Source organism: Bubalus bubalis, chromosome 12 (assembly GCF_019923935.1).
Source record: "Bubalus bubalis isolate 160015118507 breed Murrah chromosome 12, NDDB_SH_1, whole genome shotgun sequence".
Taxonomy (NCBI): Eukaryota; Metazoa; Chordata; class Mammalia; order Artiodactyla; family Bovidae; genus Bubalus; species Bubalus bubalis.
The window spans coordinates 100,745,062-100,759,434 of NC_059168.1; the positions used below are offsets into that span (position 1 = coordinate 100,745,062).

The 14,373-nt window shown below is 42.2% G+C and overlaps 1 protein-coding gene across 2 annotated transcripts in view; it reads left to right on the top strand.

Annotated features, from left to right (window-relative positions):
- Nucleotides 1-14,373, top strand: part of NUP214 (nucleoporin 214) — a 91,610-nt gene that overhangs the window by 20,737 nt on the left and 56,500 nt on the right. For both annotated transcript variants that reach the window (XM_025261864.3, XM_025261865.3), the window contains exons 14-21: nt 1,594-1,688; nt 4,894-4,980; nt 5,191-5,340; nt 7,014-7,172; nt 8,691-8,794; nt 11,016-11,198; nt 12,431-12,516; nt 12,610-12,693. In XM_025261864.3, the coding sequence (XP_025117649.3) occupies nt 1,594-1,688; nt 4,894-4,980; nt 5,191-5,340; nt 7,014-7,172; nt 8,691-8,794; nt 11,016-11,198; nt 12,431-12,516; nt 12,610-12,693 (948 nt within the window). The remainder of the gene's footprint in view (nt 1-1,593; nt 1,689-4,893; nt 4,981-5,190; nt 5,341-7,013; nt 7,173-8,690; nt 8,795-11,015; nt 11,199-12,430; nt 12,517-12,609; nt 12,694-14,373) is intronic.

Here is a 14,373-nt window from a genome sequence, read left to right on the forward strand (position 1 = left end):
TCCAATGTTGTTCCTGTAATGTTCTTATAGCTTTGTTTTCCCCCTTTGTTTTTCTAAAAGCCGCTCAAGGGTTACACGCTATACTGATTTTGTCTTGTTAGTCTCAAGCAGTCTTTTACCGTTTTTGTTTTCCTCAGCATTAACATTGGTGAGATCAGGCCAGTAGTTTTGTGGACTATCCTTCAATTTGGATTTGAGAGTTTCCACACGGTGAAGTTTACATGAAACATTAATACCATTAATAGCAGTAACACTACGTAGTTGATGTGTGTGCCACATCATGTGATTTCCTTTTGTCCTGACATAAGTGACATCATTTTGCTCACAGTTGTGGTGGCGTCTGTCAGATATGTCTCTGTTTTTAAGTTTGTTGTTTGCTCATGCCAGTGATAATACCCAGCCAGACTACTTGCATAGCCATTTGGTGTTTGAGTGTCAGGAATAATTTTATCTTGGTAGATACTGAGCAAGCATTGAGCTGTATAAATTCCTGAAATCCCTCTTAGCTGCTGATCAAGGACTGCCTTGTAGCATTTGTCAAAGTCACCTCATTCTGGGACTTTTCACCAGATTCTGGCAAGTACTTGTCTATGACCTAAAGAATTAACGATCCTTTCGTCTTTTCACATCTCTTTACACTTTAGGGTAGAAGAAATGTACCACACCACACATACACTTTCTCCCTGTCTGCTGCTCACCACCCATATCTCCCTACTGCCATTGCTGTTATTTAATTCTTAATAGTTTGGTGGCTCCTGGATCATTGGATTGTACTTTAGACCCACTGGGGGAGTCCCCTCTCTCACTGTTTAATCTGGTTCTCTTGAGATGAGGCCTGGATACAAGTTTTTGGTATATTTGTTTTTTAAAAGCTCCTGCTGCTAAGTCACTTCAGTTGTGTCTGACTCTGTGCGACCCCATAGACGGCAGCCCACCAGGCTCCCCAGTCCCTGGGATTCTCCAGGCAAGAACACTGGAGTGGGTTGCCATTTCCTTCTCCAATGCATGAAAGTGAAAAGGGAAAGTGAAGTTGCTCAGTTGTGTCTGACCCTCAGCGACCCCATGGACCGCAGCCTTCCAGTTCCTCCGTCCATGGGATTTTCCAGGCAAGAGTACTGGAGTGGGGTGCCATTACTTTCTCTGTTAAAAGCTCCTAGGTGATTCTTATGTGCAACAGACTTGTCCTAGAGGATTCCAGGAGAGTCCCGAAGGCCCTGTGAGTTCTTCCTAGGGATGGGAATTGTTGCTCTCATGGTCTTTAAACTTTGTCCCCAGTTCCCAGAGGTCATCAGGCGCCCCTGTGAGGATTAGGGATGGGCTGAGGGGACTGCCTCCTGGGCCTGCACACCAGTGCACATACCTGTTATCAGAGACACTCCAGTTTACCTGCTTTACAAGGGAGCTTCCTGTTTTAAAATGTTATATGTGTTTTTTAGGTATTTGGAAACCATGGATATCTCTTTTGGTAACCAAGATCATAAATGGAGGCCAGGGACAGTGAAAAACTTATTAGATTTGAGGAAAGGATGTTCGTGGTGGAAGAAATAATGGGAATGAATACTGTTTGTTTTGACTGACCTCTTGTTCTTATAGGGCGAGCTGCTCAGGGCAGTCCAAGTCCGATGCCCTCAATGGTCCAGAAATCACCTAGGATAACCCCTCCAGTGACTAAGTCAGGCTCTCCTCAGGTATGTTTAAACTCAGCCTGCAATACTGTGTTTATTAATTTACTGCGCCAAACATACATGTTTATAAAGTGAGTTTTTTTTTGGTTTTAGAATTCACACCTTTGCAAAAGTATTTCGGACTATGTGATAGGCAGTACCAAAGTGGGAGCTATGAATGTTCGTAATGTCTCATCATAAAAGCCATTTAATGCAACCCTAGAATCTTAGGCTTGTTTTCTCTGCTGATTCCTGAGCTCTGCTGTTCCATTTGTGGAATCCTATTCATGTCTGAAGACTGTAGTATACCACCTGATTTTTTTCTGTCATTCCCAAAGTAATCAAGAAATCTCCCACTGCCCTCTTTTTTTTCTGCCTTTCCATTACGACTTGGTTTATTTTATTTAATTTTTTACTAACATAGAGTACACATAGGGGGAAGGAGGATACAGGTGACACATATACACCTGGATGAATTGTCACCAGCTGAGTACACCTTGGTAACCCACACCCAGAACAAGAAACAGACCATACTGGGGTCCCTGAGTCCCCCTCCTGTGAGCCCTTCTAGACATTACCCTTGCCAAAGAGGTCTCACTGTCATGATTTCTAATAGCATAGCTTAGTTTAGCGTGTGAGTACCTTCTGTGAAATGGAATGATTCAGTATGCATTCTTGTATCTGGCTGTTTGGCTCCGTGTCACGTCTGTGAGGTTCCCGTATCGTCGTTGCTGCCTGGAATTCACTGCGTGGCCATTACTACAAGTTTCATCCCACCCTTGACGGACATTTGAGTAGTTTCCAGGTTGAAGTCATTGTGAAGCGTGTTGTCATGACCACACCAGTTGATGTCTTTGGGTGAATATGTGTATGCATTTCTAGGAGTGGAATTGTTAGGTCATAGAATATGCATATATTCCTTCTTAGTACATTCCCATTAGGTGTATTTGAGTTCAGCTGCACATCCTCACTCAGAGAAGGCAATGGCACCCCACTCCAGTATTCTTGCCTGGAAAATCCCATGGGCAGAGGAGACTGGTGGGCTGCAGTCCATGGGGTCGCTAAGAGTCGGACACGACTGAGCGACTTCACTTTCACTTTTCACCTAAATGCATTAGAGAAGGAAGTAGCAACCCACTCCAGTGTTCTTGCTTGGAGAATCCAAGGGACGGGGGAGCCTGGTGGGCTGCCATCTCTGGGGTCGCACAGAGTCGGACACGACTGAAGTGACCTAGCAGCAGTAGCAGCAGCAGCACATCCTCACTAGTTTTGTAGTTTACATTTTTTACATTTTTATTTTTAATGTATTTTTATTTACATTTTACATTTTTATTGTTGTTGTATTTTGTGGTTTTAATTAATATTTCACAGATGACTAGTAAAATTGAGCTTTTTTTCATCTGACTATCTTCTTTTCAGTGGTGTCTGTACAAGTCTTTTACCTATTTTTCCATTGGGTTGTTTTTGTTATTGACTTATAAGAGTTCATTCCTAATTGGATATGCATATGCATGTGTAAACACATAAACATATAATACAAATACTTTCTCACTCTCTGAATTGCCTTTACCTTCCCTTGAGGTCTCTTTTGATGACAAGTACTTAATTTTAATGTAATTTAATTATTTTTTTAAGATGAGTACTTTTTGTGTTCTGTTTTGAAAATAATTTCCTGTTTCAAGGTCAAAAAGATATTTTCCTAAAAGTTTTATTATTTTACTTTTCATATTAGATCTACAGTCTATCATCTCAGTTTATTTTTATAGTTTAAAGAGAATTTTCTGTCCATTTCCCGCTTGATTATTTGAGTGCCCTCAGAACAGGAGTCGTATCTTTTCCTCTGTCTCTGTCCCAGTCTGCTTCCTTCCCTGCCTCAGCACATTTCACAGGAAATGCCCAGTTTACAGCTGTAGCTTTTGGCATAATACGTGACACATGGCATTTATTAAATAAAGCTGTTCTACTGAATGTTTATGCAATCTAAAAACTCTTCTATATGTTCACTGGTGTAGGTAACAAATCACTTGAAGGTCCTCTCAAGTTATAACATCTCTAAAGCAGAATTCTTTTTTTTTTTTTTCCCATTATTTATTTATTTGGTTGTGCTGGGTCTTAGTTGCAGCATGTGAACTCTTAAGTTGGGGCTTGTGGGATCTAACTCCCTGACCAGGGATCAAACCCAGGTCCCCTGCAGTGGGAGCACAGAGTCTTAACCGCTGGACCACCAAGGAAGTCCCAAAGCAGAATTCTTGATGTGTATTCCCAGGAACCTGTCCTTGTTCTGGGAGTCCCATCTCGAAAAGCACTGACCTGGCAGTGTGCTCCAGCCCCTGATGCGGCGTCATCCTGGATCCCTCTCTGTAATAGCGCCTGCCCTGGTCCACACTAGCAGAGGTCTTGCCAGCTCTGCTCTGTGGTGTGTTATTTGTCATAAATCCACATCTCTGTCCCTGCTGATATCGAATTTCAGGCCATTATCATCTACCCTCAGTAGCCTCCTGACCACTCTGTTTCTTCACCTGCCTGTCACTGTCATCCATGCTCTGTTGAATAGCAGGAGGACTCTTCTAATATCATAAAACAAAGAATAGTTTCAACTCTCCTAAAACTCCACTAGTAGTTTTCCAACACAGAATAAAATCCAGACTCTTTGGTATAGTCTTCCATGACCTCCCTCTGCCTGCCCCCAACTCCCTCCCTGACTTCATGTGCCTACATTACTTTTGCCCCGAACTTGCCAAAGTCTTTTCTGCACTTGCTTTTCTTGCTGTCTGGAGGTGCTTACCTAAACTTGCCATAGCTTTCTCCCTTACTTCATATCTCAGTGCAGAGACAGTGCTCAGTGAAGGCTTTTGGGCCATCTCATCTGAAGCAGTGTTTTCACTTTTATTCTCTCTATATGTTCCTGTTCATTTTTTTCACGTCACTTGCTGTAATTACTTAAGACTTGTTTACTTCTTATTATGTCTTGTCCCAGTGGAAGGTGAGTTCCGTGAGAGTAGGGACCTTATCTGCCTTGTTTACCTCCATCTCCACTGTCTAGAACATGCGTTATACCAAGAAGGTACCCAGCAAATACAGGTTCAAAAGACTGAATGGTGGAACGGTAACGGTATTGTGAGGTGCTGCACCTATGGCAGACACTGAGCCACCTACTCCAGGAAGCCATTGCTTGTAACATCTTGCTTGGGGTGTGGGATGCATTTTTAAACTTTGCCTTTCATTTCAGCCAAAATCACTTCAGCCTCCTGTTACAGAAAAGCAGGGACATCAGTGGAAAGAGTCAGATCCTGTGATGGCTGGAATTGGGGAGGAGGTAAATTTGTTCCTGCAGATTTTTTCCAGAAATAGCTCTGATAGTGAGACTTGAATGGCTCTGGGTGCTGACTCCTGTGTGACTGTTTTATTCTGGCATTGAGCCTTCGTGTGTCCTGGGAGTCTCTGCTATTATTAGTGGGCCCGGAAGCCGTGACAGGGCTGCCACGCCATTCAGACTGAGTCGTCTCCTCATTTGTGGCCTTGACAGATCGCTCACTTTCAAAAGGAGCTGGAAGAGTTGAAAGCCCGAACGTCGAAAGCCTGTTTCCAGGTGGGCACATCTGAGGAGATGAAGATGCTGCGAACAGAATCAGATGACCTACATGCCTTTCTCTTGGAGATTAAAGAGACCACAGAGGTTTGTGTTTTTGATGCTCTTCCTAAGTTAAACATTGTCATCCTGATACTCCATGGGCATATATATTTTCTCTCTTAAAGGACACTGGTAGTGTTTTTTATGTGGATGAGTGGCTCACCCAGGAATGCCTGACTTCAAACCCTGCCTTTTGTTTTAGTCGCTAAGTTGTGTCCGACTCTTTGTGACCCTATCGACCGTAGCCCGCCAGGCTCTTTGGTCCATGGGATTTCCCATGGATACTGAACAGTAAACTATGTGACATTGTGCAAGTTATTCTAATAGCTCTATGTTTTATTTTTTTCATGTGGAAAATGGAATAATAAGTACTTTGTATCCCATTGGCACAAGGCATTCCATTAAAGTTTATTCTAGTTGTTAGTTTAGTTTAGGCATATTTGAAAATTTACTAGCTTTTTTTCTTGATATAAAAGCAAACTTTAATGAAGATGTTGTGGGTCATTTACAGGAGAAAACTTACTGTCTTTTATAGTCAATTGTTAGGTTATAAAGTGTTAAGTTTAAGAAAAAAGCGGGATACCCAAGAGCATACACAATATAAAAATAACAAATGTTTGCTGTTCACTGTATTATTTACTGTGTTACTTTTTTTTTTGGCTGCGCAGGGTCTTAGCTGTGGCATGTGGGATCTAGTTCTCCAACCAGGGATCAAACCCAGGCCCCAGCATTGAGAGCTCTTAGCCACTAGACCACCAGAGGAGACCCCTGTGTTTCTATTATTACTCTTTACTATGTGCCAGGCTCTCAATATTATCTCAATGAATCTTCACAGCTTTTCTGTGTGGTAGGCACTGTTCTTTCTGTTTTGCAAGAACAGGAAACCTAGGCTTAGAGAGATGAAGTGTTTCCCCAGAATCACCCAGTTACTGAGTGATGGTGCCCGGATCCCGAATCAGACTGCCTGACTCCAGAGTTCCTGCCTTAAATATCGCGCTTGGAAATAGGAAAGTTCTCAAGGGTGGGGGAGGGGTAAATTGGGAATTTGGGATTAAGAGATACACACTCTATATATCAAATAGATGGACCACAAGGACCTACCATATAGCACAGGGACCTGTATTCAGTATCTTGTATTAATAATAACCCATAATGGAAAAAAATCTGAAAAAGAATTATATGCGTGTGTATATATGTATGTAAAACTGAATCACTTTGCTATACATTTGAAACATTTTAAATCAACTATACTTCAATAAAAATTTTAAAAGTGAAAAAAAGAGGAGAATTCTCCAAGGTTTCAGCAGTGATCATCTTTATTTATTTATTTATTCTTTATTTTTCGACTCCACCCTGCAACATGCAGGATCTTAGTTCCCTGACCAGGGATTGAACCCACACCCTTGGCAGTGAAAACACCAAGCCCTTCCTTACCACTGAACTGCCAGAGAAATCCCAGTGGTCATCTTTAGACGGAAGGATTACCAGATTTTTATTTTTATTTCCTGAGTTTCTGATCATTAAAGTTGTATTTTTTTTTAATGAGAAAAAAAAAAAAGAATGTTAGTATCTTTCTTTCCAAGCAGTGAAATCAGTTTTGGCTCTGTTCAGATGTTCATCTTGTTAAATATTTGAGAAGCACCACCTTGATCTAGCAAGAAAGGTTTATTTCTCAGAAATACCACTTTTGTATCAGCCCGTCCCTGTACCTTTTCTAGTCTCTTCATGGAGATATAAGTACCCTGAAGACAACTTTACTGGAGGGCTTTGCTGGTGTCGAAGAAGCCAGAGAACAGAATGAGAGGAACCGTGACTCCGCGTATCTGCACTTGCTCTACAAGAGGCCACTGGACCCCAGGAGTGAAGCTCAACTCCAGGTAGGAGAACCTCACCGGAGCTGCCGAAAACAGACACCTAGATGGGCACGCTCCTCTGGAAGGTCTGGGTTTGCAGGACTGCCTGGACAAAGTTGTTCATTTCCTCTGAGTGCTAACCCACTTCATATATACCTCCTTGACTGTAACAAAGAAAACAGAACTTTCCCCCTTGAGGTTTTTTGGATCAACAAAAACATAATTTTTAATTAAATCTTAAGCTTGGTAGAAAGTAGCTGTTGAAAAAGATATATTTAGAAATCAAATCAGGAATAATAATAATCATTAATGTAACAGCTATTTATTGGCCTTAAAAGAAAAGGTGTTGTTTTCCTCGTAAAGAAGGTTGGGAGAGCATTCAGAAGAAACAGCATGAGTTCATGCAGAGATACGGTCACATTTGAAGTGTCCACAGTAAAGGGCCTTCCTGTAGTCACAGAGTACCGAGTTGAAATTTGTGTTTGATGCTAAGGTTACTGCTGCTTCCTAGAATCAGCCTGACTCTCTTTTAAGTGACATTGTCATCTTCAGTTAGGGCACATACCCTTGTCCAAGAATAATTTTGAAAATACAGTTAAACACAATAAGATCTTGGTACAGATGTAAAAGTATTTCCTGGTGTATAGCACTTCATCTTCATTTGTATACACATTTAATGTAATGCTTCATTTTCATTAGTGGAATGCTCTATTTTATTTATTTATTTATTTATTACCAATTATTTATTTATTTATTTTTAATTTTTGAGAGTTAAGTTATGGTGCCGTAAAGGATAACACTAGATCAGAATTTAAAGAAAGTTATTGAAGGCCTAAAATGAATTAATAGGTAAGACTTTTAATAATGGTAAATTCCATTTCTAGTACTGATACTATTCTTTGTTTTTGAGAAATGACTTTTCCCCCACTGGTGAGATGACTTATGTGTTCTATTCTGTGAATAGATAGGTGCAGAATTATTTTCAGTGCTGTTTTGTAGGATAATTTTGTCTGTATTACAGTTAATTTCATGGGTGGGAGAGCAAAATTTAAATGGGTGTACTGTTGGAGTAGCAGAGTACAATGGAAAATTCCTAGGCCATGTGGAGCTACTTTACAAGAGCTGAAAAATGAGAACTAAGCCAGAACATCGGTTCCCTAGAGGCCCTGGGCTGACACACCCTTTCTGTTTCCCTTTTCTTAACACTATCTCTCTGTCACGCACTTTAAAAGTTGGGTTTCTCTAACATTCTAATGATTATTTGTTGTTATTTAGTCACTAAGTTGTGTCTGACTCTTTTGTGACCCCATGGACTGTAGCCCACCAGACTCATCTGTCCATGGGATTTTCCAGGCAAGAATGATAGAGTGGGTTGCCATTTCCTTCTCCATCTAATGATTATATTAAAACGTGTTATGTTGTCCTTATTCCTTGTGGTTCTCAGTGTAAAAAGACTTCAAAGTCATTTAAACTGTTTTGAGACACAATCCTGCAAACTACTAGAAAACCGAGTCATTTTGCCATTTCACTTTTTTCTTGTAGGAAATTCGGCGCCTTCATCAGTATGTGAAATTTGCTGTCCAAGATGTGAATGATGTTCTAGACTTGGAGTGGGATCGGCATCTGGAACAAAAGAAAAAACAAAAGTGAGCGAGATCTCTCATCCACTATCTTGATAGTGCTGTGGCCTTTTAAAAAGATCATCTAAGAGGGTTTCTGAAAACCCTACACAGGTTCTTTCTCTTTGACACAGTCGTTATACATCAAGAAATTCTATGGAATAATAACATTGTTCACAGTAATACATAAAAGAATTTACAGCACGGTTAATGAGAGTGAAAAATTGGATTCAGCCTAGTTATGCAAAAGTTAAGAGTAGCTAAATTTGACCACATTTTTCTCTTAAACAAAATACTGTGTAACCGTTGAATCTCATATTCTCAAAAAAAACATGTTAAATATCTTTTCTGAGAAGGCAATGGCACCCCACTCCAGTACTCTTGCCTGGAAAATCCCATGGGCAGAGGAGCCTGGTAGGCTGCCATCCATGGGGTCTTGAAGAGTCGGACACGACTGAGGGACTTCACTTTCACTTTTCACCTTCATGCATTGGAGAAGGAAACGGCAACCCACTCCAGTGTTCTTGCCTGGAGAGTCCCAGGGACGGGGGAGCCTGGTGGGCTGCCGTCTGTGGAGTCGCGCAGAGTCGGACACGACTGAAGTGACTTAGCGACATACAAAATATATAATTGTGTAACTGTAATTATTAGGTATAGCATATAAAAAATGAAAAAGTTAAGACATGAAGTCATACTAGATGACCTCAGTGTGGAAGTCTAATGTAAAAAAAGGCTGGTAATAAATCTATCAGAATACTCACTTAGAGCTGCAAGATGGGATTCAGAGGGGTTTTTCTTTTACACTTTCCTGTATATTCCAGATTTTCTTTTGAAGGAAACATTGCTAATTAGTTTGGATAACTAAAAGGGTGAGAGGAATGACAACAGATAGAGGAAAACCTTCTCTTGTGATCTTCTGTCCATGGATGTTTGGTTTGATGCCTTGTGTTTTCCAGAAGGAATAGAATGCAATACATTGTGAAAGCAATAAGGTGATGTGAAAAACAGGTCAGCCCTCCAAATGCTAGATTTCTGAAACACCTACACTTGATCAGTGTGATTAGCCTTGTAAGGAAATAAATCAGGAAACGATCTGTTTATTTGTTTACAAAACTGTGAGGTCACAGACTTAAGTAGGCAGCCTGAGTGTTGTGTCAGGGGCAGGGGTAGAATGTGTTTAAAATCCAGTAAACAGAATTTAATACATGATATTGTACAGTGTGGAGAAAGGCTTTGTGCCTAACCTGAGGAACCTCAGAGCCTAGATGTGGTAAGACAGAGTGAAAATTGATCTTCCCGACACTGGCAGGGGCAGGTTTTGTGGCCTGGAGCCCTTGTCCCTGGGGGCAGCTGGCCCCCTTTAGAAGAGGTTTTAGAGTGCACTCCCCTGTTGCCAAATTCATGTTCCTCCCCAAGTGAGAGAATGGCTTGACCTGACAGCATGAACGTTCTGCTTGGCTTGACAGTTGGAATACTGTTGTCTAATTAATACGTTGACTTTTTAAAAAGTGCATGAGGCTAACAAGAAAAGCCAGGCTTTCTTCTCCTTTAAACAACCCCATTCATTTTCTATTAATACTTAATGTGCCTTTTGTAAGTTTCCTTTCTGCAGAGTTCTGATTCTTAAATCTATACGGTTTGCTAGAACGTCTTTCTTTTAGACCCTTCTCTAAATATTATCTGGAACCCCACTGAAATGCCTTTTAAAAATGTATGTTGAGCTAATGACCTTGTAACCAGAAAGAAAGGGACCATTGTCCTTTTCTCCTTTTAATTCTTTTGGGTGGGGGACCCCCTGCTGCCAAGTCATGTGCTGTCCTCTCTCTCTTGACGGCACTCTGAAGATAAGCTTTTTTTTTTTAATTAATGAGTTTGTTTTTGGCTGTGCTGGGTCTTCACTGCTGCATGCAGGCTGTCTCTAGTTGTGGACAGTGGGAGCGACTTTCCAGTTGTGCTCAGCTTCTTACTGAGGTGGCGCCTCTTGTTACGCAGCACACGTTTCGTTGCTCCATGGCATGTGGAATCTTCCCGGACCAGGGATCGAACCCTTGTCTCCTGCATTGGCCGGTGGATTCTAAACGACTGGCCCACCAAAAAAGTCCCTCTTAGTAACTTCTTGATGTTTCTTTCCCACTAGTGGTTCTTCATTTTATTATTTTCACTGTTACAGTCCTTTTTTTTTCTTTCCAGTGGAAATTTCTTTTATTTGAACCATTCTCATACGTTCTTTCCTCCTTGCTCTAAACAGGCGCCTGCTTGTGCCAGAACGAGAGACACTGTTTAATACTCTTGCCAACAACCGGGAAATCATCAACCAACAGAGGAAGAGGCTGAACCACCTGGTGGATAGTCTCCAGCAGCTCCGACTTTACAACCAGACCTCCCAGTGGAGCCTTCCCTTGGATGCTCCCTCCCAGAGCACCACACACAGGTGTGCAGGAGAACACGTTTGTTAATGCCGCGTGCGCTCAGTAAATGAGGTGGGATGAGCGAATAAATACACAGAGCAAAGTGGACTAGTCGTCGAGTAGTTTAGATGTGGGTTTGAAAGTGACTCTGCTGTCTTTCACCTGCGTGATCGTGGTCAGATTCCTCACCCTCTCTGATCCTTTTTCCCTTTGCCAAAAAGTGGGGCTAACAATAGCCTTCTCAAGTAGCTCAATGGTAAAGAATACCTCTGCCAATGCAGGAGACGCAGGTTCGATCCCTGAGTCAGGAAGATTCCTTGAAAAAGGAAATGGCACCCCACTCCAGTATTCTTGCCTGGACAGTCCCATGGGCAGAGGAGCCTGGCAGGCTACAGTCTGTGGGGTCGCAAAAGAGCTGGGCACGACTGAGCACGCGTGCACTCAGGGAACTAACAATGTGCACCTCATGGGGTTACTGAAGGGTTTAAGTCTTTAAAGCACCTAGTAGTGTGCCTTGGAGAAGGCGATGGCACCCCACTCCAGTACTCTTGCCTGGAAAATCCCACGGACGGAAGAGCCTGGTAGGCTGCAGTCCATGGGGTTGCTAGGAGTCAGACATGACTGAGCGACTTCACTTTCACTTTTCACTTTCATGCACTGGAGAAGGAAATGGCAGCCCACTCCAGTGTTCTTGCCTGGAGAATCCCAGGGACGGGGGAGCCTGGTGGGCTGCCGTCTATGGGGCTGCACAGAGTCGGACACGACTGAAGCGATGCAGCAGCAGCAGCAGCAGTAGTGTGCCTGATGGAACAGGCCCTTGATAGATAATAGCTGGTACTGTAGTCATAGCATTATTGTTTAATTGAAAATTAGCTGTCAGGATTAGGTTGATCAACTTGTCTGGAAACTCAGATTTGTCATTTTGCAAGTGTGGAGATTTCAGACCCTGCTTAGACAGTTTACCCCTGAAGTTACCAAAGTGGTCACTGCCTTTAGTCTAAATGTATAGATTTTAATTGCCCTTCCTTCTAGAGCCCTGTCGGGGTTGTGTTTGCTCTGGGGTGGGATGTGATAGTGAGACTGTGATCATCTTCCCTTTGGGTTAATTCATTGTTTGGTCAGATTTTCCATTCCCATTTCAGGACGCTCTCATCTCTTGCCTTTGTATTTAGGAGGATAATGTGCCATCGCCATTACCATGAGTCCCAATTTCTCAGGTCATAGTTGGTTCATACGTAACATTGTCCTCTTTCAGTTTTGACAGTGACCTCGAAAGCCTGCGCAATGCTTTGTTGAAAACGACTCTAGAGGCTCACCCCAAACCATTGCCTAAAGTACCAGGTAAGTGCATTCTCCCCAGTCTTTAAACTCTGTTCTCTTTCTGACCTTAAAAACCAAGTTTTAAGCATTTACGGGTTCACGAATTTCTTGCAGCTAAACTGTCCCCTGTGAAACAGGCACAACTGAGAAATTTCTTGGCCAAGAGGAAGACCCCACCAGTGAGATCCACTGCTCCAGGTAGAGGAACCCGGTCCTGAATTTTTAGGATAAACTGTATAGTACATTGTGTGGGAGTAGGATGGGGTTTGTGTGTGTGTCTGTACGTGTTTTTCTTTGGTTCTTAATGGGAGATAGAGGAAGTGTCTCCAGAATCTGTCATCCATCTGAATATGGGATTAAGAAGAAGCTTATACATAGTCAACTCGAGGTGGTTGTTTTGGCTTTTACACTGTGTTTTCCATAGTCCTCAGGTTCTGTGGCAGTGATTGCCAAAGATTTGGGTGGAAGCTGAACTGGTTCCACGGGTCCTAGCCTTCGCTTTAGCTAGAAAAGCTTTACTTTTCTGATTCATGTCGGATTTTGAGTAAGGCTGCATTTGAAAAAAGACATGCTCAGTAGGCACGCGTGCCTAGTGGTACTCTAATGAGAAATGCAGACATAGGACATGCAGGTGCTGGTAGTTATGAATGGACTTGCTAAGGGACTGTGCTGCACACTGACTTGCCTCAGAACGCTTTGGTGCAGTGCTGTCCAGTAGAACTTCCTGCAGTGGTTGTGATGTTGGATCAGTACTGCCCAATACAGCAGCTCACCGGTAGCCATTGGGTACTTTAAGGGGGATGGTACAACTTAGAGTTCAAATTTTTCATTTGTTTTTCATCTAAATAACCACATATGGCTGCTGGCTACCAAATTGACATTGCAGCCTAGCAGTAGCCCTAGTACGTTTTTTAATTAAAAAAATTCTTTTGGCTATGGCTGCCAGGGAAGTCCCCATGCGTGGTTTTCACTTGTAATTGTTTATATTACATTTGAAAAAAGTGAACCCGTTAGTTGCTCAGTTGTGTTTGACTCTTTGCGCCCCCATGAACTATATAGCTGACCAGGCTCCTCTAACCATGGAATTCTCCAGGCAAGAATACTGGAGTGGGTAGCCATTTCCTTCTCTAGGGGATCTTCCTGACCCAGGGATCGAACCTGGGTCTCCTGCATTGCAGGCATATTCTTTACTGTGAGTCACCAGGGAAGCCCATGTTACACTCACATTATGATACGTAAAATCTTGTAGAGTGATGCGTCTGTCCGTAGGGCAGATAAGTCAGTAAGTATTAGCAATACTTTTAAATAACTTGAGGAGGAGAGAGGGCTGTTTTTTGCTTGGTTTTGGTGTTTCCAGTACACAGACAGTTACATGACTTCTGAAATTCATGGTAGAAAGTAACATGGCATAAAGCCTTGCCCTATAGTTTATGGAAGGAGCAAAACAGGGAAAGTGAGAATCGATTTTAGTGATTTTTTTTTTTTAACTAATTGTCTCATTCAAAAGAAGCATTGGATTTACCTGGCATTGTTTGAGACCCTCGGAACTGAGGATGTGATGTCTTCTCCGGTTTGTATTAGGCCTGTTCTTAGACGTTTGTTGTTGGAAGGCAGGGACACCAGTGTGACTGCCTGTTCACTCTGCTGTGGGAGTTGGTTGTTTTTCTGAGGTGGCGTTGTTGCCCGTGAACTTTCTGCTTTTACACCAGTGTGCATCCTGTCTCGCACCTCACATTTTTTTGCCTAACAGTCAAAATGTTCTTGTCCTATACAGCTCAGTTTTGCAAAACCCATTTGAGCAAAGACTATCTTTGTTCACGTTCAACTGCAGCTGCTTCCACTTAAAATAAGTAATAATTAAGTCGCTTTACAAATTGG